The sequence below is a fragment of the Panicum hallii genome, chromosome 3 (genome assembly GCF_002211085.1).
Source record: "Panicum hallii strain FIL2 chromosome 3, PHallii_v3.1, whole genome shotgun sequence".
Lineage (NCBI taxonomy): Eukaryota > Viridiplantae > Streptophyta > Magnoliopsida > Poales > Poaceae > Panicum > Panicum hallii.
The window spans coordinates 22,869,509-22,896,389 of NC_038044.1; the positions used below are offsets into that span (position 1 = coordinate 22,869,509).

The following is a 26,881-nucleotide window of genomic DNA, read 5'->3' on the forward strand; positions in this document are numbered from 1 at the left end:
GTACTCGATTGACGGACAAAGACTCATTGCTTGCTTTAGTAATAGTTGTTAATTAGATTTAGATAGATTACTTGTCGGATCTGGACAATAAAGCCAGAGTGCATTCCTTAAATTTGCACTATAAATATAAATTCGGAGATGATCGGTGATTTTAGCTTATCTCAGCGAAATCACACCCTTCCTTCCCTTGTGTATTTGGAATACTCGGTGCTTCTTTCAAACCAATGATAAATTCGCGGAGGCTAGGGTTGCATAGCATGTGTGGATACGTAAAATTCCAAGTACTTGTACGAATTGATATCTCTAAAGAAATTTAAAGGTTGAAATTTTAGTTGATCCATACCGAAGCAAGATGTCTCTTCACCTGGAAAGCGTATTAGTTTTTTAATAGTGATATGCATTATTTTTTATGATAAATTTGTGGATGCCAATAACTCTTAATTCCGGCATCAAATTCTATTGTTATTAGGCCGAAAATTTGGCTAAACTTTAGCATGTTCTGCTAGGTAAAATTTTCTTACGTTTTGCTAGCAAACTTAAGGAACCACTAGGTACTACTAAAAAATACAAGTCAAACACAACAATCCCTTGAAGTAATAAATAAGAACAAAACCAACTACTATATTTGTTGATAATTATACTTGTGTTGCTCATTTGTGTTTATTATAATCTTTTTTATACAAATCTAGTAGGTTATGTCGCCTAGAGGGGGTGAATAGAATTTTGAAATTTTTACAGCGGAATTAGTAACTTGCGGAATTAGTAACTTGCGGAATCTACGCAACTTTCACAGTTTGCGTAGAAATCTTTGGAGCCTCCGGAAATAGCACAAACTACACAACGCGTCTATGGAAACCACAACCAAAAGTAGATCAACAAATTAACCTTTAATGGTGAGTTGTTTCCAAACTATTTTACTATATATTTGTTGCTCAAATCTTCAAAAAAGTAGATCAAAATGAACCTTTCTAGCTAGCATAAGCAACAAGTAGTGAAATTAACAAATCAAGCACAAGTGACAGAAGAATTTGTTTACCAACGTTCGGATCCCTTCAGGATTCCTACATCTTTGTTGGGTGCTTCCAAAGAAGCCGGGTCTCTCTCAACCCTTTTTCCACTTTATTTCTTGATTTCTTCCCTTGCGGAGGCGAAATCGAAGCCTTCACAAACTTCTCGCGGCACACCACAAGCTTGGGTGCTCATCAAGCGACGCCTAGCCACCTAGGAAGCTTGACCTCCAAGAGTAACAAACGCTATGAAGATTTCTCGTTATGAACTCGGGTGCTCAAGAATGAGTTTGCTCACTTTCACTCAATCTTCTTTCCCAATCTCTCTCAACCCAGCTCACTTCTCTTCTCAAATTTATCTTTTGCAAATCTAGAGTGGAGAGAGCTTCTTAAAGTGTGGATATGTATTTTTCGTACGAGGAACCAGCAGCAACAAATGGGAGGGGTGAGAGGTATAAATACCAATCCCCGAAAAGTAGCTATTAGGCTGTTAAGTCCGGAATCTCCGAAAAATCTATAGAAACCAGAAAAAAAACTAGCTGTTAGGTTCAAAACAGATCCGTAGACTCCACAAAAATCTTCAGAATATCCGGATAAAGTTAGCATTTCTCTTTTCTCAAAAATTTTCGGAATCTTCGTAAAATTCTCTGGAACCTCCGAAACTTTCGGAGTTTCCGCAGATTCACCATACAGCTTAAGTGACCTAAGAAAAAAGACCATAAGTTTTTACTCCGGACTCTAAATTTGATAATCTTGGACTCTATGGAAAGCTTATTCAGAGGACTACCCATTCCAACTGAAATCAACGTGGTGCAAATGTTATGACAAGTATTTGTCTTATGTTAGCACTTGAAATGTTAGGTTTAAGCACTGAGACATAAGCAAAGCTATCAACGTCGCATCCCTCTTAATAGTACGGTATTATCTATACTTAAGATCAAATAATGAACACAATATAAACCTCTTGATCTTGAATATCTTTACCATGCCGCTTTTCTTCAATATCATACTTTGAGGGTTTGCAAATATTTTCTTTACCTCTTTCTTGAGCATTATCCTTCTTAAGCTAGTGTCTTGAGGTTCTTCACCATATATGATCAACAATCAACTTGACATCCTCAAGACACCTAAATCCATATGATTCAATAATGATTGATGCTTAGGAACTTGTGACTATCTATGATCTTGATTGGTTCATAAATGCTAGCACTAACTTGCTTCCTCACCCTAGCATGGGTTTATCGGTGTCAGGTGCTCTGCTTGCCCTCCTCTCTCGTTTAGGACCTCGTAGCCAAATTCTTACTAACCATTAACCATCTTGCCATCTTAAATCACATGTAGCTTTGCACCATAATATGTACTCATTGAATTCCATTTGTTCAACAAATTGATCCATATATCAACTTTGTGATCAAGCAATCAAGAATCTTCACTTCTATTGAATATTAAATATTAAGATCTTGATCACATTTCTTCCTTCTTAATGAAACTATCAATGCATTATGTTCATTAAATTCTATTTGTTCAACAAATTTATTCATATACCAAATTTGTGATCAAGCAACCAAGAATCTTCATTTCTATTGAAATAGTAAGCTCTCGATCACATTTCTTCCTTCTCGATGGAAATATCAATGCATTATCAATCTTTACTCATTCATACAAGCAAGCCATTATTGAAACCGTATAATAGCCCTCGCAACTACATCTCTTTTGCCTTTTCAATTTGCTTGCCTTTTCTTCAATTTGAGATATTATAGTTTTGGTACACTCATTTGTATTATGATTTATCCAAAGCTCATCAAACTCATTAGTTCTTTAATTATGTTGTCATTCAACCACCAAAACCCAATAGGGGTCTAGATGCACTTTCAATTTAGCACTTTCCTGCTTTTTAGATATGGACATCACACAAGAAATTCAAAGCCACCTAACCATCTGACCTCAAATCTTCTCCGGGTTTCATTATAAATAATGGAAAGAAATTCAAGTCTTAGCTTCCTTGTAAGCATCACATCATTCAATTCGTATAATTATCAAGAAAACCATGCACAATTCACATACACACGTCCCAAAAGATAAACAACTAGATTATGAATTCCAATCTAGGTTGTATACGAGTTAAGCCATACTAAGGCTACCAGCATATATAACCCCATCAAACTTGAACAAGCCTAAGTTATTTTTGAGCTTAGAGGCTAGCGCTACGTGCAAGCTCGTCACGATTAAGCTGAAGGATCACTTGAATGTAACAACCTTTCGTGAAAGCCTGAACTCACCTCATTATAGATGGGACTTCAATGTACTTTCTCACGTGAAAGCCCATAAAGCTCGCAAGCTTGGATCTACTTGAGGAATTCCTTTACTTGAGCTCCGATCCGCGTTTGTCAAAGGTCTAATATTTTAAATCTTAATGTGAGCGTGCCATATTTCATCAAGTCAGGTTTTTTGCAAAATTACGTATAATACAATTGCCATAACTTCCATTATAATTTAGTGTGAAGCTATCTTATTTCAAAAATTAATGATGCTAACTCCTCAATCTCAAGATCCGCCGGTCTAATCTTTCGGATGTGCTTGTATGAGTGACGACGTGTGCGTGTTTGTGATCATCTACTACTGTGTTTGAAAAAAGAAAAAATTTGCTGTCAAAGCTACAGTCTACGGAGCAGATCCTAAAGAGCTTTATCCAGGAGGAAAAAGAAACCACGAGATCAGCCGTGACGTCGTTACGAACATTGAAAAAGCGTCCCGCTAGTGTTTTCCACCCGGCGCGTCCTGACCGGTGGTCGGCTGAACCATACCCCTATGGAACTGATGGAGCCCGCAGGTGCTCCTCTGCTAGTGGTCGATGTCGGGGCGTATCGACCCGACACGGTTCCGATCCATGATGATCCGCGTGGCCGTGCGTGATCCCAGCTAGCCCGGCGTGGTTGGGTTGGTGCGCGGGGTCACGGGAGGACCGAGCAGGCGACGCACGCACATGGGAGCATCAGGGGGCATGGGAGGAGGCAGCAGGCGCGCGCAAGGCGACGCGCGTTGACGGGGTTCAGCCTGGCGTGGTGCCAAATCGTCCCCGGGTTTCATGCCAGGATCTCTGTCCGGTGGTCCCGGCCCTCCTGCTTGCACTCCGGCAACGCATCCGTCGGCTCGGCTGTCGCCTCGCGCCCCGCCGTTCGGTTGTGAGTTCAACGCAAACGCTCGATTAGCTTTGCGTTGTCATAGCAGCAGTATGCCTGGTTGAGTTGCTAGGTCATCGGCTTATCAAAATAATTACCTCCAGTTAAAACCCGAGAAATTACCAGTCCAATTTGGGAGCATATATGCGATGGCGTCTCACGAAATGCAAACAGAACAAAGTGGGCCGGTTGCCGCCTTGCCGGTTGGCTATGAAGCATGGATTTATTCCTATGTCAGCTCCGCTAGGGCGGATGCTTAATACAAAGCTGGTGGTTCAGAGTTTCTAACCAACACCAATCCAATTAAGATCCTCTTTGATTACTTGAGGCTTATATAAGCCCACAAGCCTCTCATATGAAGAGAGTTATAATAAGTTTATGAGAGACTTATAATAAGTGTAATGTAGTGTTTGGTTGGGGGAGGCTTATAATAAGCCCCACCCAATAAACTCTATATAAGCTTCTTTTCATCCAAACACATGGGCTAATAACGGGTGCTTGCCTTTCCATAAGCCTCTTTGAGGGATGCTTACGAGGCTTATTTTATGGAGGGGTAGTAGTTGGAAAGATGTGCTTTTCTGATGGGGTTCACATAAAATAAGACATAAGCAGCCCCTTCTATAAAATAAGCCTCATAAGCAGCCCTCAAAGGGGCTTATAGGCTTATAGAGAGACTTATATAATAAGCACCCCTGTAAGCCCATGTGTTCGGATGAAAAGAGACTCATTTATGGCTTATTGGGTGTTTATTATAAGTCTCTCCCAATCAAACACCCGCTAATCTGGTCATAGCATAAGAACTGCGCCCCCCCCCTTCTTCCCCATTTTTGCTTTATTACCATTGGTAATAAGTCTTCTATCTCTAACATCATCGCATAACAGCCAGCCAGAAAAGGCACTCCTAGGCATTCAATTCGTTACCGTAGAGCACTGGAGAAAGCCACTTAGCACAGTCGAACGGAATGGCACATGATCCCCATGTCATACAAAAGATGACCATGACCATGACCTATTCCAGCGTAAGCTTCTGTATTAGCTTATATCATCTAAAAAACCAAGCAATCTTTGCAAACATCCTCTTACTTGGTATAGTCAAATGCGGCTCCGTTTGCCGTAGAGCATGGTTTCGGGCATGAATTACTTAAAGAATCGCACATCAGCATACACATGGATATATGTTATAAAAATAAATAGGATGAACTATTCTCTACTCCTAACCCCATTCAGCAGCAGCACAAAACTAAGCTGCCCAACTAGGTGTTTGCAAGCGGTACTGAGTACCAACAATCATGATCTATCCACTAACATTGAAGACATCAACGAAGCTCATCATGAACACACTCTTTGCACAACTAAAGGCGGAGGTTGCACGAATTAGGTAGCACCGTGGCGAACTGGGCGGCATTTCCTCACGCCAAGAAAGTTCGCTTGGCACGTTGACAAACTTGGGACTGTTACGTCAAAATAGTGCCAAAACAATCGCCAAAAGACCCATACAGAATCAGTAAAAAGTCAAGTACCATAATTTGTGTGGTGTGCAAGGCCGAAATTCAAAAGCAAACGAAGAGTAAACCCTGAATATTTTACTTAACTGAGTACGTGGTAGGCTTGACACTGATATAAGTAGCAGCAGCTGTGCTAGTTGCTACGCCTCCCTCTCCCTCCCTCACCAGTCACCCCCACCATTTCTCCGCGGCACGCGAGCGAGCTTGGCCATCTGATTCTGAGCTGCCAGGCCAACCTCTCTCTCCCAGAAACCAAGAACCAGCGCGCGGCCAGTCAGCCATGCCGAGCGCCGCCGGCGGCGCCACCCACAAGGGCGGCATCAAGGCCTACTGGAAGCGCCGCGGCTACGACCGCCTCGACGCCGCCGCGGCGCAGCGCCGCCCGCGCCTCCTCACCGCCGAGCTCGGCGGCGGCGAGGCGCGGCCGGAGCCGGGCAGGCGCCGGCGCGGGTGGCGCGTGCGCCGGCGCGCGGGCGCCGCCGGGCGGCGCCTCCTCCGCGCGCTCTCGCCGCGGCGGCTGCTGGCGCGGCTCCGCGACGCCTACGTGAACGCCATGCTCCGGCTCGCGTCCTCCGCCGCCGTCGCCGGCTACGGCGCCGCGGGGCCCTACTGCACGGCGGCCGACCCCTTCGCGCGGCCGCGGCCGCTCACCAGGGACTACGACGAGAAGGCGCTCGTCGAGATCTACCGGGCCATCCTCGCGCGCGGGGAGGCCGCGCCGGCGGTCGCCACCGCCCGGCTGCCCGCGGCGGTCTGATTTGCCGGGGCCGGCGGCGACGCCGACGCCGATGCCGATGCGAGCGCAGGAGCTCCCGTCACGCTCCTCTACGCTTCTTGGCTCATGCAAGACTCGTGTATGCTAGGATTTCCTTTCGGTACAGTACACAGCGCATGAACTCGTATGTTAAATGGAGATTCCAGAGCAATACTGCACTGTAAACTGCTCGGAGCCGCACCGCGTCCTTTGAGCATTTGAATTTCACTAGAATCTGGAAGAAACTTTTCGATGAATTTCGTGTTTTTTATAGGGATTGGCAAGTTTTTTCAAATTCAACAGATTGCAGTGAACACGTAGTACAAAGCACAGGCCCAAAGGTCTGCAGCTTCGGTGCGGTGGCCAATAACGTACGGAGAATGGACACAGTAGCAGCCCCTTCATCTGATTTATTGGTTTCTCGGCTAGATGAATGGCTCCATACGTTTCACTCCATGTGACTGACTGACTGACTGCTCTGAATAGAAAACAGCACATGGAAGGTTTGTTATCATCTTGAATGATTGTACCAGTCGGTGCAGGTCAACTGAACTCTGGCTTCCCACGTAAGGCGTGATGTCTTCTTCAGTACTACTACTAGTATATTTTAGTATGGCGACAGGCGGAATGAAATTCGTTGGGATTTGGCACGTTGCGTAGGGTGCCGTTTTGGTTGCATTCCTGATCATCCTACGCAGCCGGCTGCTAACCGTTCTGGTTGTGGTAGCAGCACCCTGTTTCTGTTTGGTAACATTTTTTTAGAAAAAGAAAACGTCTCCGGGTTCTGTAACCGCATACAGCCAAATTTTTATAAAATTCTCAGCGCACAAACTGAAAAAATAGAGAAAAGAGTACGCAAACGACTTGAAGGAATAAAAAACAAAGTATATTATTGCTTTTCCATCAATTCTTGGTAAAAATATTGACAACTTCCAATGCCTTGCTTGCCAAATAGACAGTCTCCCTTGTGCCCTTATGCTATAGCATGGATCAAAGTCGCAGCCAGTAGACTCCTCTGAAGATAGCATACATAACTGAGGTAAATTGTTGTTTCTCAAAAATCAAATGGTTATGTGTACACCTAACGCCCACATAAGAGCTGCAACCTCAACGAAAATCAAACTTACTTCTTTCTTTGTTATGCTCGTTAACCAATTTATAAGCATACAGGGATTGAAAAAGAAAAACTAACGTCCCGAATTTTAAAAAAAGGTTTATTTTTTTTATAAACTGAAACCCCTAGAGCAAATCCCTCCTTTCCGTAGATACTCTTACCAACACACTCGGAGGTTGGAGCCGCGATTGCAATCCTTTTTGGTGCCACCTTGCCACGTCACGTCTTGGCACCGTCCCCGTCTCGCGATTTGGACAGATGCAGGTCATGCCATGCGGCGCCCATATTGCCCGGCGCCCGCCATCACGATCATAGGACATCGCTAGCTACCAAGCGCCACGCCTAACGCACGAGACAGCATTAGGAAACCACCAGCAAGCATTTTGCCTACTTAAATCCGCAGGCGGCGCATTACTGCACCGTGCCGGGGGCGCGCGGCGGTCGCCGTCGCCGCCGGCTGCCACGTACCGGCGGACGTAGGCGACGGCGACGGCGAAGGCGGGATGGGCCGATGGCGACGGGACGGCGAGCTCCCTGCATCGGCCGCGCCCGGCGCGTCACGGGTCTTTGGCACCGGAGCGGAGAAGAGGGGCGGGGAGACACGACGAGCGGAGGAGTACGCGGGCGTCGAGGGCGGTCGCTTTCGCGAGGTTCCCCGTACGTCGGCTTCGGGATCACGTCAGGAGCGCGCCTGCCGCTTTTTGACGCCTCTCTGCACGCAAACCTGGAATGGTAGATGCCGGATCAGTGCGGCACTAGTTGCATGAAATGACGTGCGGCGTAGGCTTTAATTATGAATCAACAAGCACGGCATACGGAATATTGGGACTGCACGGCTCGCTAGAAAAGCAACAAAGGCTCTCAAGATTCTGATGTTGGAGGGCTCTACTCTAATCAGGAACAAGTTTATCGTTTGGCAGTTTTCCGTTGAAGCTGAACGACCACGCTGTTATAAGATTGGTCAGGGAGATGAAAAGCCGAATCATTAGCCTGTTTAATACATCTTCACTGCTCCATATATAGCTCAGAAATCCAAGTTGGACGCGTAGTTTGTAGACTAAACTAAACTGGTTTAAATATTCATATTTAGTCTAAACTAGGAAAAATAATTTATCTAAATGCTCTCAACCTTTTTCCATGTCCAGATGTAAGATTTTTTTGGAGAATGCAAATGGCAAACTTTAAAAAATCTATGGAGTTGGAGCTCTACCAAATAGAGCCTGTATAGTCCGTTGTCCATTCAGTACGTATCTCTGATGAATCCTTATGAAGCTGGAGGTGATAATTACTTGCTAAATATGTTAAAGGGCTCTACTATGTGAGGAGCAAGTTGAACACTTTTTTCATTTAGCTTGACTTTGCTGTTTTTCTAGTTTCTATTTGTTTTGTATGGCATTATTATTATCTATAAAAACTCCAGCATTGTGTTATTGTGTCATATACTAATAGCGTCGTTGGTAGAGCCTCCAGTCGCCACCTTGGCTTGAATCTAGATATTCATATATCTTAAGCTTATATGAGTAACATTAGCAACACTATCTTTCACAAAGATGTCGGCAATGGCGAGGACGATGAAGCATGTAACCATAGAATAGCACGCAAGCTAAGGTTAGGAGGGGAGGGTATCTGGCCCAGTTGCTGTGGTATATGATATTTTAGTCAAGGTGGCAACTAGTTGCTGAGGTACAATACCAACCACATTACTACAATTTTATTAACCTCTGGAATAAGATCTCTGGCCCATTTAGACAGTGTCTGGATCCCCAAATAGTGTTGGTCTTTTCATGACTGACTGTGTGATAAACATTACTCCAAAGATGTTAATTGGCACAGAGCATAACTGCTTCTCAACATCGGTACGTCTACCAAATCCTACCCAAAAAGAAGCCCAAAAAAGCAGGAGGAACTGACAAGGATAGCTGAATTTTGTAGATTTCAGCTTAGTTTGCAAATATATTTTTAAGCTGAATTTTGTAGTCAATTTGCATCTTTGAATAAACTATATGACTACAATTTCTGTTCTTCACGATCGATCATTTATCATGTGAAATTCCATGTCATCTGCTTCTTTTTTTGCTGATGATATTTCAACTGAGGTTAGCACACAAACATTATAAAATAGATAAAAATATTGACTTTTCTGCTGAAGAACAGCGTGCTAGGCTCCAGGTCTCGTGTTAATACATTAATCACATACTCACCCCATCCTCCAAAAGAATGCCATCCTGAAATCCATATTTTATCCTAAAAGATTGCAATCCTGGAATTAATACCAGCAAGTGAGGCCCATTCTAATACATCAAACACATGCATAAAATGGTTAAATGAAAATAGATTCGAGCACCTAAAAGGGCTTTTATTATATGCATTGGAGGCAACAAACTCCACTAACTAGGGGCACATGTGTCATTTTCATCTACTCCTAGTATGTCTGAAAAATCCCATTATGCCATTTGTTTTAGAATGAAAGTATAAAGTACGGAATCCTACGAGGTTTTTTTTAGAGTGAGGAGTATCCTCCAAGTCCCACACTATTTAACCTCAACCCACAAACATTCACAAGTTCCTTATCTTCTACTTGAGAAATATAGATTTGTGTCTACCACAAAATTTAGCACCATATTTGCTTGAGTCACATCACGTAGCATTCATTTCACTTATTAACACGATATTATACGATATTGAGTATAACATGGTCTGCATCTTTGCCTCAAAAGTTACTTCCTCTATTCCAAAATATAAGATGTTTCAACTTTTTATTAAGTCAAAGTTATTTGACTTTAGGTATACGAATAATATATTGACACTTTCGATATTAGTAATATACACTATCATAATATATTTTATGGTGGATCTAGTGAATCTAGTTCGGTGTAGCAGCTCAGTGTATTTTCTATTCGATCAAAATTAGAAAAGTTTGAAGATCTTACTAAAATATTTTATTTTATTTTGGAACGGGGAGAATGCTGTTTTTTAACTTTTTTTTTTTGAAAAAAACAAAGGCACAAAGCTGAATCATGAGCACGAGTGGCTTGAGCAACCGCGGTCCGCGGGAGCCAGTCCAAAAAAAACCAGTTAATCACCACCATGACAAAACCCAAACCCAATCAAACACCTAACAGAAGATCCTGGCCGTTCATCAAAATTCAACGGTTCGTCCTCCTTCTCCCCCGTCACCGTCTGGTCGGCGTCTCCTCGTCGCACAAGTCACCACCGACCGCATCTCCATCTCGGCGTCCTCACCATGCCGATCGGGTGTCAGCGCTAGGGTTAGGGTTTCCGCTTCGCCTTCACTGCTATGGCTCCAAACGACGCCGCTACCACCGTTCCGTCCGAGCCGGAGAGCGTCGGCGGCCGGATGAGCAGCGACACTAGGCCGCTCCTCTCGTCGCCCTCGCCCTCGCCCTCCCCCTCCCCCTCCTCAGCCTCCGCCGCGCCGGTGCAGGAGAGCATAGAGGAGCTGGACCGGAGGTACGCGCCATACGCGCGGCGGGACGCGTACGGGCCGATGGGCCTCGCCCCCGTGGGTGCGGTGGAGGCGTTCCGGCTGGCTGTCGCGGCGGTCGTGCTCGTTCCACTCCGGGTCGTGGCAGGCATGCTCGTCCTCGTGGTCTACTACCTCGTATGCCGCGTGTGCACGCTGCGGGTGGAGGAGGAGCGGGAGGGCGGCGAAGGGGACGGGTACGCGCGGCTGGAGGGGTGGAGGCGGGAGGGGGTTGTGCGGTGCGGCCGCGCGCTCTCTCGCGCCATGTTGTTCGTCTTCGGGTTCTACTGGATCCCGGAGTACGACTGCCGCTTCCCCGATGCTGAGGTGAACAGTAGTTCTAGTTTCGGGAGTGTTGATGACTAGTTCTAGTTCTATAAGCAAGTTTCCTTTTGTCTTGTTTCTGTTTCTTGCTTGCTTTGTGCTTGATTTCTGAGCAAGGAAAGACCTGGCATGGGCGATATTCACAGTATTTGATGCCATGTGCATCATGGTTAGTTGTGGGACTGGATTTTGTGGTCAAGATGTTTTTTCTGTAGGGATAAAAGTGGATCTATAATACATAGACTGATGAAATCTCATGGTAGTACATAGACTGATGAAATCTCATGGTGACTATGTTCCACACCCCACTGGCCCCCATGTGTTCATTTGCATCTAAAATGTTGCTAGGTGTTAGAGAAGTATTTGTGATGTGGGGTTTAAAGTTCCTTAGATATCAGAATGTGTTCATAGTGTGATGAGCCTGGTGGTGGCTTTGTAGTGCAGTCATCATTCATAGCAGAATATAATATCAATGTATTTTTTAGTCTTTATCGACTGTCTGTAGGTGAGTCCTACTTGGGGTTCGAATGGTGATTTGGTGATTGGTATGAATATTATATATGGCTAGTTTTGTGTCTCTGTCATCTCCAGCTAGTGGTTCTTCGTTTTTCAGGATGGGCATGCGGACCAGTCTAAAGAAATGGAAAGGCCTGGGGCTATTGTATCTAATCATGTTTCTTATGTGGATATTCTTTATCACATGTCAGCCTCTTTTCCCAGTTTTGTGGCTAAGGTACTGCAAACAGTTCGTGACATGGCGAGTGTTTATATGATTTATCATTTTTTTCATCAAGATATATTGATTTTGACATGCCTCTTTTGCACATTTTATCCTTGAAGAGATCAGTAGCCAGATTGCCCCTAGTTGGTCTCATAAGGTACTAGCATCCTCCACTGTCTCTGAAGTCTTGTTTCTCTGAGTTTCCTACCAGAAATTATAACATGGACTCGTAGCAGATAGTTTTACTGGACAAATGTTTGTATTTATATTTATTTTGTGTAAGATGAATTGAAAATAATGATTTGTTATATTATCATGCAGCAAATGTCTTGGATGCATTTTTGTTCAGCGGGAGTCTAAAACATCAGATTTCAAAGGTGTTTCAGGTACTTGGTGATGTCCATGGTCTTAAATCAACATAGCTTCTCTTTTTTTAGCTTATGTAGATAAACTTATTTTCTCATCATTAAAACTTGAGTGTGTTTTGGAATATGACATATTAGTGACTACCAAATTTTGGTCATGAAATTGTGTGCTAAACCCTTCACTAGCTGATGAGCATCCACCACTAATAAATTCCATCTGTGCTCTTGAACTAAAGTGTCCATTAAGCCGCAGCATCCCGTCGGTAAACTTTTTACTGATCGAATATTATACAATAGAAAAACCATATTTTGATGGGACAATACCATCCTTGGCAGTTTGACAGCTTTTTTTGGGAGGGGGGGGGGAGCGTTACTTTCATAACCAACTAAAAATCTAAGAAGATTAAGGAAGTTCAAGAACCGTAAGAATGCGCCAAAAGATTGGAAATTTAAAATTCATGAATGATCTAATGGGGTTTAACTAAATTTGGAAGTTTTGAGAATAAGATGGTATTGCTAGCTTTTATATACGAGTTCTAGGCTGAGGCACCTTTTCTGGAATCTGGATACAGACATTGGATGGAATACTTGATTCAATTTTGCCTCTTTCAGCTACTGATATTCTATACCATACACAGGTGCTGTAACGGAAAGAATCCAGCGTGCTCATCAACAGAAAAATGCGCCAATGATGCTACTCTTTCCTGGTAAGTTCATATTAACCTTGAATTTGATCTTCTTTATTTCTGTGTCTTGTTTTGGATACTGGTTTAAAGGTTATTTGCCAGAATACATATGTGGAATATATGATTTTTACTTTTTCACCGAACCACTGACACATCTTCATCGCGTTATCATCTTTTGTTATCATATTGTGATTCTCTTGTTGGTTTTGCTATCCAGTCTTGATAGTAAGATCAATCTGTTGCATATGTACATACTTAATGCTTTATCTTATTGCATTCTGTAATTGCAGAGGGCACAACTACAAATGGGGATTATCTCCTTCCATTCAAGACAGGTGCTTTTATTGCAAAAGCACCAGTTCAGCCAGTCATTTTAAGATATCCTTACAAAAGATTTAATCCAGCATGGGAGTCCATGTCAGGGGTAAGTGTCTCGGGCAATTATTTTTTCTGACTGAAATTTGCAATTCAAATGCCAATAATAATGAGATAGATACATAGCAATACCGTGAAATATGCTATATAAAATTGGTTTTATCCTCATTATAGCAGCTTTTGACCCATGGATTTTTAATTTTAGGCTTACAAAATACTGAAAAATGCCCCCCTTCATTTCAGTACCATTTTGTACCTCTATTACTATTATTTATTGACAAATAGAAGCCACTGAATTTTTTGTGTACCTATTTCTAGTAGGCCTTTAAATAAAAATCTGCTTCACTGGTATCGGTTTGTAGATGCAAAATAATACAGAGAATCGTCACCTCTAAAAATACCATCACTTCATAAAGTTTATGAGACAGCTGTGGGCTGTGGCAATGTTTGTACGGTACATATGTAATCATGTTTGAGTGCTGTGTGGGGCTCGTTCTGTCTGTAAACTAGTTTTTTTAAAAAAACAAAGTTCTGTTTGGGAACAGTTTATATGTGACTTACTAAAAATGCCTGCTTCTCTTGTATCTATTTATGTTTGCTGAATTATCCTGAAAAACTTCCAGGCACGCCATGTATTTCTGCTCCTTTGTCAATTTGTAAATTATCTAGAGGTGATCCATTTGCCTGTCTACTATCCTTCCGAGCAAGAAAAGAATGATGCTAAACTCTATGCGAATAATGTGCGAAAATTAATGGCAGTGGAGGTATGTTTCTAACAATTATAAATGGTTAATCGCAAGGAATAGTTTGACCATACCATTTGTGGTATTTTGGTAAGTTACATGTGAAAATCTTGACATTTTTTTCAGGGAAACTTAATTCTTTCAGACCTAGGGCTGGCAGAGAAGCGAGTATACCATGCAGCACTGAATGGTAATAGTCTACCTCGTGTTTTACATCAGAAAGATGATTGAAAAGCCATTCTGTCGTGCTTCCATAATACTGACAGTTGAGTGGCTTGCTTGTAATTGTGTACACATGCTTGTGCGTTGTCATGGCTGGGAGTGTTGTGAATATCATATTGCCATAATGCTGTAAAACAATTTGCCAACTGTCCATTCAGTAATTGTGTCAGTTATATTAATACATGACTGGGCATTCACACATTTGGTCATTTGGTCAGTCCTTGTGAACCCTTTTACTATTGCTTGTTCCACAAACTGAACCATCTACCTGGTCTTCCCTGCAGGATTGTTGTGTCAAAGCTAGTTTGGATAAAATTTGGAAATGCTTGCTGTTAGTTTTTCCTAGTTGTACCTGTACATTGTTGTAGAGGAAAAGAAACCAGATTTCATCACCAATCTTTCTCATCAAAGACCATCTGTAGATGACCACATTGTTTTGCTGCAAGAATCAGATAGGCTTTTAAACCAGGAGTTTCAACATAGGGAGAAAGTAAGGCATAGCGGCGAATTTGCCATTTTCTTATACTCGTCACAGTTCATGTTGGTATGTGTTTTGAGTTAACGTGATGTACCTGATGTATTCGTTGACTAACATCTAACAAATATAATAGCTTTCTTTTTCCCCCCTTCAATAGGATGCAGGCTATTAATTGTTTTCACATTCTTTTATGCAAAACATCAAAATATACTGTACTAATCGTTTCTTGCTAAAGCACGATTTTCTTAGTGTATTACAATATTTGATGGTGGTTCCCTGGTGTGTTCAGTTAGCGGATATTTTTTTGAAAAGAAGTACAGCGGATATTTGGTTTGCCTTACTTTTTACAGTGAAAGCAACGTGCTGGGCTGGGGATACCTATGCCATCATTTGTATCGATGCAAAGGTCGGTGGTTGCTGAGCTTGTTTGGCGTTGGAATATGCATGCCTGGCCCGGCATAGAACCTGTTATTGTCAGTTGGTCGCACCACCAAGGGAAAAAAAATTCTCTACAGCGCGCTGCAGTACCAAGCCGCTGCTGCCCCTCACATTTTATGAACGCAGGTCCACAAGCAGAAACAGCCCACGGCGCGCTCGATCGGCTGGGACTCAACGCGCTCGGCTCGGCTCTGCTATCTCGCGCGGACGGCAGGAGTCACGACGTGGGTTAGTTTTGGATTGTTCCGATAATTACGTTATGCAAAAGGGAAAACGCGGCACTGCTTGCGATCCTTGCCGCCGCCGCTGCCGACTAGCGATCCTTGCCGCGCTGCCGCTGCCGATCCTTGCCGCGCCGCCGCTGCTACGGTGTTGCGTCCTTGCCGTCTCCTATCCTCAAGGTTCGTGTCTCGCACGTCGGATCTTGTGTTGCATCATCTCGTCTCCTCTCCTCAAGGTTCGCATCTCATACATGCACAGCTGTTGTACAAACATCTTGCCGGCGTGAGTTGACATGGAGGAAGGAGGGCATGAGAGCAGCGCACCACGTGAGGACATGGCAAGCCAGATCACAGTCCCTGTTGCGCACGAGAACTCCGTAATTGTTAGGGACGGTGGAACCAATGATCAGCCGAGAACACAAGTAAAATATTCTATGATTATTCATTACATATGTTCTAATTGCTATCGATCTGTGTGACTGTATTTTTTTATAATAGATTGTTAATAAAGATAGACCAGCTGTGAATGTTCCTAAAGTCGGAATGTCTTTTACGTCTGAGACTGATGCCTATGAGATGTACAACAGCTATGCTGGTACAGTTGGGTTCAGCATCAGAAAGAGCGATTTAAAGCGTCGAGCAGATAAAACTATATATTCCAGAGTGTTAGTTTGCAGCAGCCAAGGATATGCAGAAGCAAGTTCATCACATGCCAGTACAAGGACGGGTTGCAAAGCTCTTATTAAATTTGGTGTCAGCAGAGAGGGGTTTTGGACAGTGGAAAAGGTTGAACTTGATCACAATCATGTGTTAGCCACAGCACATGTTGAGGTCCCAACGAAATATTATAGATGCAGACAAACAACTCATTGCTCAAATACGAGAAGCTGGGATGAAGCCAACACAAGTGTATGAGTTCATGAAGCAGTTTTATGGTGGGGCCGATAAAGTTCCCTTCTTAAGGATGGATTGCAATAATGCGATTGGCCGCGAGCGGAACAAGTACTTAGAATCCAATGATGCACAGACATTGTTGGAATACTTGAAGAATAAGCAGATATAGGATCCTGCATTTTTTTATGCCATACAAATTGATAAGCAAGATGGAAGGATAGCCAATTTCTTTTGGGCCGATGGTCAGTCTATTATGGATTATGCATGCTTTGGTGATGCAGTGTCGTTTGACACCACATTTTAGACAAATAAGTTTGAGATGCCTTTTGCTCCACTCCTTGGAACCAACCATCACAAGCATACAATAATTTTTGGAGCTGCATTGTTGTTCAATGAAACTATTGAATCATTTGTTTGGCTGTTTCAAACTTTTTTGACAGCAATGTCAGCAAGCAGCCAAGCACAATTTTTACTGACCAAGATGCAGCCATGGCAGGAGCAATTGCTTATGTATTTCCGAATACAAGTCATCGACTTTGTTTGTGGCATATTTATCTGAATACAACTAAACGTCTTAGTCATGTAATTCATAAGCATCTTGAGTTTCTATATGCTTTTAAAAGATGTGTCTATGAAGATAGATCAGAGGAGTATTTCATAAAGATGTGGAATGAGTTGTTGAGTAAATATAACCTTCAAGAGAACTCATGGCTCCTAAAACTGTACGATTTGAGGGAAAAGTGGGCTGCTGTTTATCGTAGCTCTTTTACTGCTGATATGACAACAACTTAAAGGAGCGAAGGTATGAATAATGTCTTTAAGAAAAAATTTCGTAGGAAACTCGGTCTTTCTGAACTCCTTGTCGAATGTGACAAGGTTTTCGCTTCTCTACGTGAAAATGAGTTGGATGAAGATTTTAAAACACTTACAAAGATCCCAGTTACTTGTGTCCCAAATTTGCCTTTGTTCAAGTCTGCTGTTGAATCATATACTAGGAGGATGTATAAAGAGTTTCAGACAGAATTTACAAAACAACATGAGTATTCCTGTAAATTGTTAGAGACTGAGAGGTCAACATCGACATTCATGGTTACACATATGCATTCTGATTATGGAGCAACAGTTGTATTCAACATTACAGATATGATAATTACATGCTCTTGCAGAAAGTTTGAATCCATAGGTATGTACCCTAAATTCAAGATAGAATTGCTGTTGTAATATATATTGCTGATCACTATCTTCTATATCTTTTAGGTATATTATGCAAGCATGCTTTCAAAGTATTTAATAAGAATGATATTTTCATTTTACCATCTCAATATATACTAAGCAGATGGACAAAATATGCAAAAAGAGGGCATTATGTCGAGAAGAAAGGAAGGGAGAATTTGAATTTGAAAGCACGTGCTGCACGTATCTCTCGAAAGGCAACATCCCTTGCATTAAAGTGTTCGGCATCGGAACCACTTCTTGATGATTTGGAGAGGTCATTAGACAAGTGGGAAGTGGGGACTGATCATTCACTAAAAAAGATGCGAGAAAATGAAGCTCCTTTAGTTGTTTCAAATGATCATGTTGTAGACTCAGAAAATAGTCAAATATCATTTAGAATTCCTCATGTAGTAAAAGGCCCTAAAAGTAAACGAGCAAAGAATGTTGTGGAAAAAAAGACAAGGAAGAAACAGAAAAGTTGTGAAGAGAAAGGTAATGATTTATTCATGTACCGAATTTTTTTATTACCAACTCATGTTTTTTAATTGTTGCAAATATATTTCAGATGTCGTAGGAGAAGAAACGAGGAACACTAGTGACAATAGTGGTGGCAATGCGGCAGTACCAAATACCTCTAGCAATATCTTGATCAACTTTCCGACCACTGCGCCTAATTTGATGCAAGGAGGATATATAAGTCTTTTGCTTGGTCTTGATCAAAATGCCTCAGCTGCACGGAAATTACAATCTGATGCAGGAGCAAATAATACAACATTTGAAGAATATGATAGCTTAGTTATTGAAAATGTGACAGTCATACATGTTACTGAATAAATTGTGTATGATACATCGTACATTTGTTCTTTCATATCGACATATTTGTGTCACTATTTTACAAATATACAAACTCCTGTACTACACTCTTGGATGTTGCAACATAATTTATTTGCTCAGCTACATCTTCCCTGAGCAATGCATACACAATTTGCTAGACCATTGCTATTACTAGTAAATTGCTATTCCGGTATCCATCTAACGCTGCAACGGGAGCGGCCACATCGATGTTGCTGCTCAGACATTTCGTCGAGCAGTTGGTAAGCGTGTTGTTGCTGCTGCCTCTGGGCAGCCACTGCAGCAGCACCGGCGGGGTGAGGACGGACGCTTTGCTGACTGCCTGAGTTGAGCGTGATGGAGAGTTCTCGTGCGCAACAGGGACTGTGATCTGGCTTGCCATGTCCTCACGTGGTGCGCTGCTCTCATGCCCTCCTTCCTCCATATCAACTCACGCCGGCAAGATGTTTGTACAACAGCTGTGCATGTATGAGATGCGAACCTTGAGGAGAGGAGACGAGATGATGCAACACAAGATCCAACGTGTGAGACACGAACCTTGAGGATAGGAGACGGCAAGGACGCAACACCGGAACGGCGGCGGCGCGGCAAGGGTCGGCAGCGGCGGCGCGGCAAGGATCGCTAGTCGGCAGCGGCGGCGGCAAGGATCGCAAGCAGTGCCGCGTTTTCCCTTTTGCATAACGTAATTATCGGAACAATCCAAAACTAACCCACATCGTGACTCCTGCCGTCCGTGCGAGATAGCAGAGCCGAGCCGAGCGCGTTGAGTCCCAGCCGATCGAGCGCGCCGTGGGCTGTTTCTGCTTCTGGACCTGCGTTCATAAAATGTGAGGGCGGCAGCTGCTTGGTACTGCAGCGCGCCGTAGAGAATTTTTTTCCCCACCAAGGGTGCCTTTGGTTAGGCTTTTGCACCTGCTTTTGCTTTTGCAAAAGTTAAAAGCCAACCGAAGGGTTTAAACGGTCCAGGTGCTTTTGTCTAAAAGCAGTTTTCACCCTAATACAAATGTAAAAGCACCTCCTCCCTGCTTTTCAATGGTTTTTGAGGTAAAAAATTACCCACCTGCCACTGATTATGAAAAAAATATTTGTTCTATCCACCTCCCGTCCTCATCCGCTCTAGCGTCCCCATCCCGCCCCTCACCCTCCGCCTCCCGCCCGCCAGGCGATCTCCCCGCCGCCGCGTCGCCTGGATCTGGCGCCGCGCCGCCCGCCCCGACTGCCCAACGCCGCCCGCCCAGCGCCGCCCGACGCCGCCCGCCCCGCGCTGCCCGACACCGCTCGGCTCGGCTGCCGCCCCGACGCTGCTTGCCCCGACGCCGTGCCGCCCAGTGCTGCCTGATGCCGCCCGGCCCGGCTGCCACCCCGATGCCGCCCATATGGATGAAAAACTTAGAAAATTTAATATTTTTATTTTCAAAAGATACATTCACATGTGAAATAGTGAACATATTATGTTTGTACGAGTATTTTGGTTTATATACAGTCCCACAAACCTTCAGGTGTATTACATGTATTTCATCCATAGCACACAGTTTTCCATAGCTCACAGCTGCTCTAACCAAACGGTCTTCTGCTTTTCCCACGACAGTTTTTTCACAGCAGCTTTTCCACAGACCACAGCTCATAGCAGCTTTTCCAAAAACCACGGCCCAACCAAACACACCCTAAGCACCTGTGGAGATGCAACATGACTCCCTCAAAACCTTTGTCACGCTAAGCCGGCCACGCGTTTGCATGTATGGCCAGCCCTGAGTAACCTGAGTTTTGGGACAGCCATATATACCCCTTCAAATGTGTTCAGAGAGGCAGCACTTGCGACGATATGGACACCATGAAAACACTAATGACACGATGATTAATGGAATGGAAGGATGCTTTCTGGAAGATATTGCCTGGAGGCTGGAGCTGTCTGCCCGGTTCATGCGATTGATGATCTGCCGATAGTGTTAGTGCTTCGGCACTGGAACACATCCCATTGTCTAAAGAATATGTGTTTGCAGACTATACCCCTGGTTGGAGTAACCACACAATTACAAGTTGATGCTCCATCTTAGCTTGCTTGCGAGAGACTAGTTCCTTAGATAATAGAATGTTTGTTCTGATCAGGCTCAAGGGTAACGAAGCAGTAGAAATAATGCTAGAATAAGCTTATACGCAGACACAAAGAAAGTGACTGCAAGTTGCAACAGATTTTGCAATGATTCATTGATTCTGGGCCAAGCAAAGGACCACGTCACAATTACTTTAGCATGCCAACAGGATCCTCACGCCAAGATTTTAAATATGGCACGAAAGCTACAGCGTTGCACAAGCTCGTGGCCTAAGATTGCTGCAGTTGTGATGTGGTCGCATATCTGCGGTTGCGGTTGTGTTTTCTGCTATCTGCGGCTGACCACTCCATCTTGCAGGGCGCCGAGCCTGCCTGTCTCCAATTAGGGGCTCGTTTGGAGCACTCCGCTCCACAAAGGAAAGGAGAAAGGAGAAGCTGGTATGCTAGGCCACTCTCAATTATAATTTTATTTTTGATTAATGGATTGTCACATACTCCCTCTGTACATAAATATACACGTTTAGGATATCGACAGAGTTCTTAATAGCCAATAATATTTATAAAAATAAATTATTTCAAATTACAAATATTATGATAATTGGTTTCAGAATGAACCTATTAACATCATTTTTACTTTAGTTCTCCCTCCAATCACATACTACATATGTTCCAAATTACAATTCGTTTTGCCTTTTTTAGATACATATATTTTGCTATGCACCTAGATGTACACTATGTCTATGTATATAGTAAAAGTCAAAACGAATTGTAATTTGAGACGGAGGGAATATATGATGTTTAGACAGCTAATTTAACATGCATGTAGTTAGTTTTTCTGTTTGAAATATTGTCTAAAAGTGACCGGAGGTACTCCTTCGTCCCAAATTATTAATCGTTTTGACTTTTCTAGATGAATAGTTTTTGCAATGTATATACATATATATTTATATTTATATCTAGGTACCTAGTAAAGCTTATGAATCTAAAAAAGTCAAAACGACTAATAATTTGGGACGGAGGGAGTAGTGGTCCATGAATTTTTTTGCTATTTATAGTCAAAGTTAAAAAAAGTTAGGCTAAGGAGAAATTCAGGAATGGTTATATCTGTGGGTAGAGGGAGACTTGACAACAATCTTTTGAAGAAAGAGAAGAAACTAGTTTCATCTAGATGAAACTGCCGGTGCACACTTTCTCATTTTAGGAAATCCCTCCATCCTCCATTGTAGGTATAGGGCTTCATTCATTTGATCATGTTGCCGATCACCATGTGACAATTAAGTATCACCACATGCTATGAAATAACATCATGAAACAATGCATTGGAGATGATAATTTTATTCTTTGCAAAGTACTACTCCCTCCGCTCCGCTCCAAAATGTAGGTCGTTTTAACTTTCCTAAATTCATAGATTTTGCTATGCATCTAGATATTCATTATATCCAGATACATAACAAATACTGTGAATCTAAAAATACCAAAACGACCTACATTTGGAAAGGAGGAGTACTTCTTTACGTGGCTGTCTTAAAAACATAGACTTGAAATACCTCATTGAGATTGGCCTGGCTCATGCTATTTCTCCAAAATAGAATTACATCAAACTGGACAAATTACTTTTCTAATTGCTACTTGGTATACCATTTTATATTTTATGGTACTGGCCCACGAGCTAATTACCTTTTAGTAGGTATTTTTTTATTTTTTATCATTGGATTTGAAGTAATAACTTAGAGGAACCACCCCGAAGAAAATTCCAAAAAATTTGCATATAATGGCATTCATATATCTGTCCCTCGTAGCGCACTGGTGTTTGCACATATGAGCATCTATTTGTCGCCTTTAGTGCATATGTATGTGTTAAATAATACAAAAGTAATACAAAAATGGATACCAATATGTGCAAACACCTGTGCACTAAGACTAAGAGTGACAGATGGATGCCCATATATGCAAAATTTTGGGAATTTTCAGGGTGGTCTTCCACGCCGGAATAATTGATAGCCATATCAATTTAGTAATCGGTATGAGTCTTGCTAAGTACCTTTTAGTGGGCACCTTTTATTTTTATCATTGGATTTGAACTGATAATTTGGAGGGAAGGAACCCAACCAATGTCAAGCAACAACAGTCTTATGAAAAATGCTTGCTTTCTCAATAAATCCCAGCCAGCTTTCTCAATAAATACAAGCCAACAGGTCTTGCCATTATACACAAAGATCTCATTCATGCTGACAATAGAAGTGGATGCTACTTCTGTCTCCCTTTTTCATCATATGCAAGAGATTTGCCTCAGATCATTCACATCCTTGTTTGTGTGGAATTGAAGGGTGCCCTTGCTATATTGAGCGACCCCCTTGAAGTATAATTTCCTGTTTGATCGGTCAGCAAAAGAAGAATCTTATTGCCTCCTCGGCTGAACACCCCTGGATTCCATTCTCATATGTTGATTCCTGAAGAGCAACATGTTTCCCTTGTGGCTTGCTGTTCCTCAGATCACCTCTTTGACCAAGTCCTGAATGATCAGAAGTAGAACCTAGTATGCCAGCTGTTCTTGGTCGGACTGTACTATTTTCATGTCTATGCACAGGAGTGTGTTTCAATGGCTCCTCAATCAGCAGATGCTCACCAGTAGCGGTTTCAAGAGTTGCTTCCTCTGTTCCTGCTGGACTCTCCATGGGCTCATGGTGTGCAGCATCATCCATTTCATTGCTGAGTCCAGAATTGTTACAAGTGGAAATAGGCATATGTTGTACATAAGAATGTCTGGGTGCCTCATCGCCTAGCTGCCCTTGGATGACAACATCCTCATGCCCTGATTCCTCTGCAGAGGCATCTGGGTTCTTTTTAGGCTCATTGACCACCAGATCGTTAACAGTTATGAAAGGCAAAATGATCGGCCTGTTAGGATGGCTCCGTGCCGCTTCTTCCCACTCTTGTCTTGCTGGCTCACTGATTTCAGGATGTAGTTCGATTTCCTGGAGCTTTGTGAGGCGTTTAATTTTGATGCCTGAAGAACCAGTTAGGTGTTTACATAGCAGCTGGAGTGAGACAAGTTCTGGCAGAGCCCCTTCTTCAACTTCAGGGAGGACAGGGTTCTGATTTCGCACAAGAAAACACAGGCGTCGCAAGCTTTGGTATGTCCCATCTTTAATGACAAAACCAACAATCTCATCGGCAATCAGTTTGAGATAAAGCAAGAATGGCATTGCACTAATCACAAACAAAAGATCCGCAGAAATAGTGGCAGACGAAAGGCACAGTTCAGTTAGTCCTGAAAGCATGCCAACAAATCCAGGATATGCTGATAAGCTGCCATGCAGTTTCAGTGAGCTGAGGTAATATGTTTCCTGTAAAGATGTGTTCTGAGGACACAGGTCTTGCAGTGCATTAAGTGATCCTCCGGGCACTCCTTGAAAATCAATTGACAGGGAGCGAGCATCTCCGGCACCCATGGGACTTTTGATGTACTGCCCAATGGACTTTACCAGTTCAGAATTCAAGTGGTTATTGTCTCCAACATCTTCAGTCGACTGGCACCATATCTTAACCTTTTTCAGGTTCTTCATATGCACCATGAGTTGCAGAAATCCTTGCCTGTGGCTCCCATCGCTAACAAATCCTGCTAGTGTCTCCAGTTTGCTTTTTCTGAACAAGTCCTCAAGTCCATTTTTAGACAGTCCCTCCAGATTACTACTTGATGTCCAGTCTTGATCCGAAAGCTTAAACTTTCCAATCAGATTAGTTAAACAAGGAAGCCCGATGACTTCCATTGGCAGCACATTTACCACTGTTTTGCTCAGAACGAGTGTTTCCAACAATTTGAGCTTTGCAATTTCCTTTGGAAGATTTTTTACATTGTGACCGAGGCTCAGGTATCTCAGATTCCACAGCTTGCATATTTTCCTGACATGACTATCATTCACGTCAGTGCATTCTTCGAGATCCAAGACCCTTATCAGTTTATACTTGCCAAAATCAGAAATAGCACCACCTGCATTCCCACGAACTGTCAGAGACCGAACACGAGATAAGTCCGTCTTCAAGGTTGTTGTGGACTGTGTGTCATTAGCATCACCATGGACAAAGAGGTGACGAACTATTTGGTTACTTGGAGTGTGAGAGCACATGATGAATTTCTCACACATGGCCCTGTGCAGCAGGAACTCATGCATGATGCCATGGGTTTTACACATATTAACTTCTGCATTTTTTCTTGTTTTGACAGGCAGGACTATATTCCGGTCGATGAGAGTTTTAAAATTTCCATTTGCAACACTCTGTTCACTCAGTGTAATGTCTTCGCTTCGTGCATATCCTTCAGCTAGCCACCGCCTGATTATGACATTCTTCCTGAGAGGACGATCATTAGGGAATATACCAAGATATAGCAAAGAGGTCCTGACTGTGAGGTCAGACAGACTGGTGTAACTATCCATAAGCACATCACGGAGCCTTGCGAAGTTGGGCTCACCATCTTCTCGTTCAAGATAAGAACCCAGCTTGCTGCATAATTCTGAGCAGAATTGCCCCGTAGGTTCATCTTCACCACTTAACTGTCTGGCCACACTGACAAGAGCAAGTGGAAGACCGCCACATTTCTTCAGTAGTGTTTCCGAACCCTGCATCAACTCAGCTGTACATCTTCCGCCAAGAGCAATTGTCATAGAGTCTCTCATTCCAAGAGTTCTCATTTTGTACACACAACCGTTAGCATTGCTACGTCTATTAGCTGTGGCCCGAAAAGTAGTGGTCACTACAATTCTGCTGCCTTGTCTATTTTTTTCAAAGGCTGATGTTATAGTATCCCATTGCTCCTCCTCGATGTCGTCGACATCATCAATAACAATCAAATACCTAGCAAAAGAAGCAAAAAGAAAATCATTAGTTCTGCGACTTTAGTTTACAAGAGCGCTGCAACCCAACTAGTGCACTGAAAACCACATAAATATGATGTTTTGAGAGCTTATTATTGGCCTTCAAGGAATGATGTTTTTGCAGACACAATATGCTTTTACCTTTTCGAATAGCTAATCTTAATTAAATGCATATCCTCGGCTGTATGAAGACACTAGTAATTGTAGGAATCGTTTATTTGTCATGATTGCAGACTAAACATAGTTGGGGTTGGGGGCTCATGTTCCCTTGAAGTGGAAGGAAACGAAGATTGAATCGAAACATCTTCACACGTCGTATATATGCACACAGTAATTCTTTGGGTCATGATACTATCACCTCGCCCACAATTACATAAAGGAGATAGAGCAATTAAATGTGTAAATTAATTTGACAGCGCCAAGAAAGATAAACGCGCAGAAAAATACCTCTTATCCTTGAGGTATTTGGTGAGCGAAGATTCCGAGTATTGCTGCCCCGGGAGAAGCTGCTGGTGTATATTCTCCAGAATGCCGGCGGCATCGCCTTCCTCCGGCGAGCGCACGGCGACCCAAGGGCGACAAGGGAATGCATCGACGACAGGGGCGGCGTGACAGACTGCCCAGGCGAGAGTAGTTTTCCCCACGCCACCAAATCCAACGACGGCGATAACCCTCGGTTGGCCCTCCACTTGGTCCAGGTCCAGGAGCGCGAGGAGCTCCTCCATAGGCTTGTCTATGCCCACGGGGCGGCGCGCGGCGTGGTCGGCGGCACGCCGCCTGGACCCGGGGATCTGGCCCTCAGGAGGCTTGAGCACCCGGGCGCTCGCCTCCTGCACGCGCTTCTTGAGCCTCTTGATCTCCGCCGCGAACCGGTAGCAGGTGCGGAGCGTGCGCACCCTGCGCGCGGCGCGGCGGAGCCACGACGCGCCCTCCAGCCTGCCGCCGGCAACGCGGTGCACGAAGCGCTCGATGCAGTCCTCCACGTCGTGCGTCAGGGCGCGCATCTCCCTGCTGTAGGCCCGCGCGACGGCGGTGCGGCGGGCGCCCCTCGAGCCGGTAAGCTCGTCGTCCACGGCGGCGGCGAGCATGCGGAGGTCCTGCAGCAGGGACTCGCTCTCTGGCTCGAGGTCCTTCAGCGTCTTGTATGTCTGCCCCAAGCCGAGAGCTTCGAAGAGCCTCCCCATGACGTTGTTCAAGACAGCGGCCGCCGCCGCTTGCTCCAGTGGTAGCACCATGGTCAGTGATGCTGCTTCTTTTGCTGATAGCTCAAGAAGATCTGTAATGTTTTTTGGAGAAGGGGACCATTGGCACGGATCAGCGAAAGGACACAAACGGTCAACGACTACTTTTCTTGCTAGTGCAGTGAGGTATTGACTACTG

At 43.6% G+C, this 26,881-nt stretch overlaps 3 protein-coding genes across 4 annotated transcripts; 2 read left to right on the forward strand and 1 right to left on the reverse strand.

The window, feature by feature from the left end:
* The first annotated feature begins 5,735 nt into the window (after positions 1-5,735).
* On the forward strand, positions 5,736-6,788 carry LOC112887429. The gene has a single exon (XM_025953600.1). It carries the CDS (start codon positions 5,972-5,974, stop codon positions 6,446-6,448), a length of 477 nt encoding a protein of 158 aa, XP_025809385.1. The 5' UTR covers positions 5,736-5,971; the 3' UTR covers positions 6,449-6,788.
* Positions 6,789-10,719: 3,931 nt separating this feature from the next.
* Positions 10,720-15,104, forward strand: LOC112887509 (lysophospholipid acyltransferase LPEAT1-like). 2 transcript variants are annotated; one of them, XM_025953697.1, is made up of 9 exons: positions 10,720-11,370; positions 11,981-12,100; positions 12,208-12,245; positions 12,410-12,474; positions 13,092-13,160; positions 13,430-13,563; positions 14,138-14,278; positions 14,384-14,447; positions 14,764-15,104. In XM_025953697.1, exons 1-9 carry the CDS (start codon positions 10,858-10,860, stop codon positions 14,781-14,783), a joined length of 1,164 nt encoding a protein of 387 aa, XP_025809482.1. In that variant the 5' UTR covers positions 10,720-10,857; the 3' UTR covers positions 14,784-15,104. The 2 variants fall into 2 exon arrangements, with proteins under 2 accessions (XP_025809482.1, XP_025809481.1); XM_025953696.1 differs by lacking the exon at positions 14,764-15,104 and having other exon boundaries at positions 10,723-11,370; positions 14,384-14,688.
* Positions 15,105-22,582: 7,478 nt separating this feature from the next.
* Positions 22,583-26,881, reverse strand: LOC112887035 (putative disease resistance RPP13-like protein 3). Its single transcript, XM_025953108.1, has 2 exons — positions 25,949-26,881; positions 22,583-25,481 (listed from the first exon to the last, which is right to left on the reverse strand). The coding sequence occupies exons 1-2, from the start codon at positions 26,734-26,736 to the stop codon at positions 23,009-23,011; spliced, it is 3,261 nt and encodes a 1,086-aa protein (XP_025808893.1). The 5' UTR covers positions 26,737-26,881; the 3' UTR covers positions 22,583-23,008.

Excerpts from the sequence above, each read along its gene's own strand:
- LOC112887509 (XM_025953696.1), top strand. The coding sequence starts at position 10,858 with ATGGCTCCAAACGACGCCGCTACCACCGTTCCGTCCGAGCCGGAGAGC. Across the intron at positions 11,371-11,980 it reads GCCGCTTCCCCGATGCTGAG|GATGGGCATGCGGACCAGTC; the intron begins GTGAACAGTAGT and ends TTCGTTTTTCAG. Across the intron at positions 12,246-12,409 it reads CCCCTAGTTGGTCTCATAAG|CAAATGTCTTGGATGCATTT; the intron begins GTACTAGCATCC and ends ATTATCATGCAG.
- LOC112887035 (XM_025953108.1), bottom strand. The coding sequence starts at position 26,736 with ATGGTGCTACCACTGGAGCAAGCGGCGGCGGCCGCTGTCTTGAACAAC. Across the intron at positions 25,482-25,948 it reads AAATACCTCAAGGATAAGAG|GTATTTGATTGTTATTGATG; the intron begins GTATTTTTCTGC and ends TTCTTTTGCTAG.
- LOC112887429 (XM_025953600.1), top strand. The coding sequence starts at position 5,972 with ATGCCGAGCGCCGCCGGCGGCGCCACCCACAAGGGCGGCATCAAGGCC.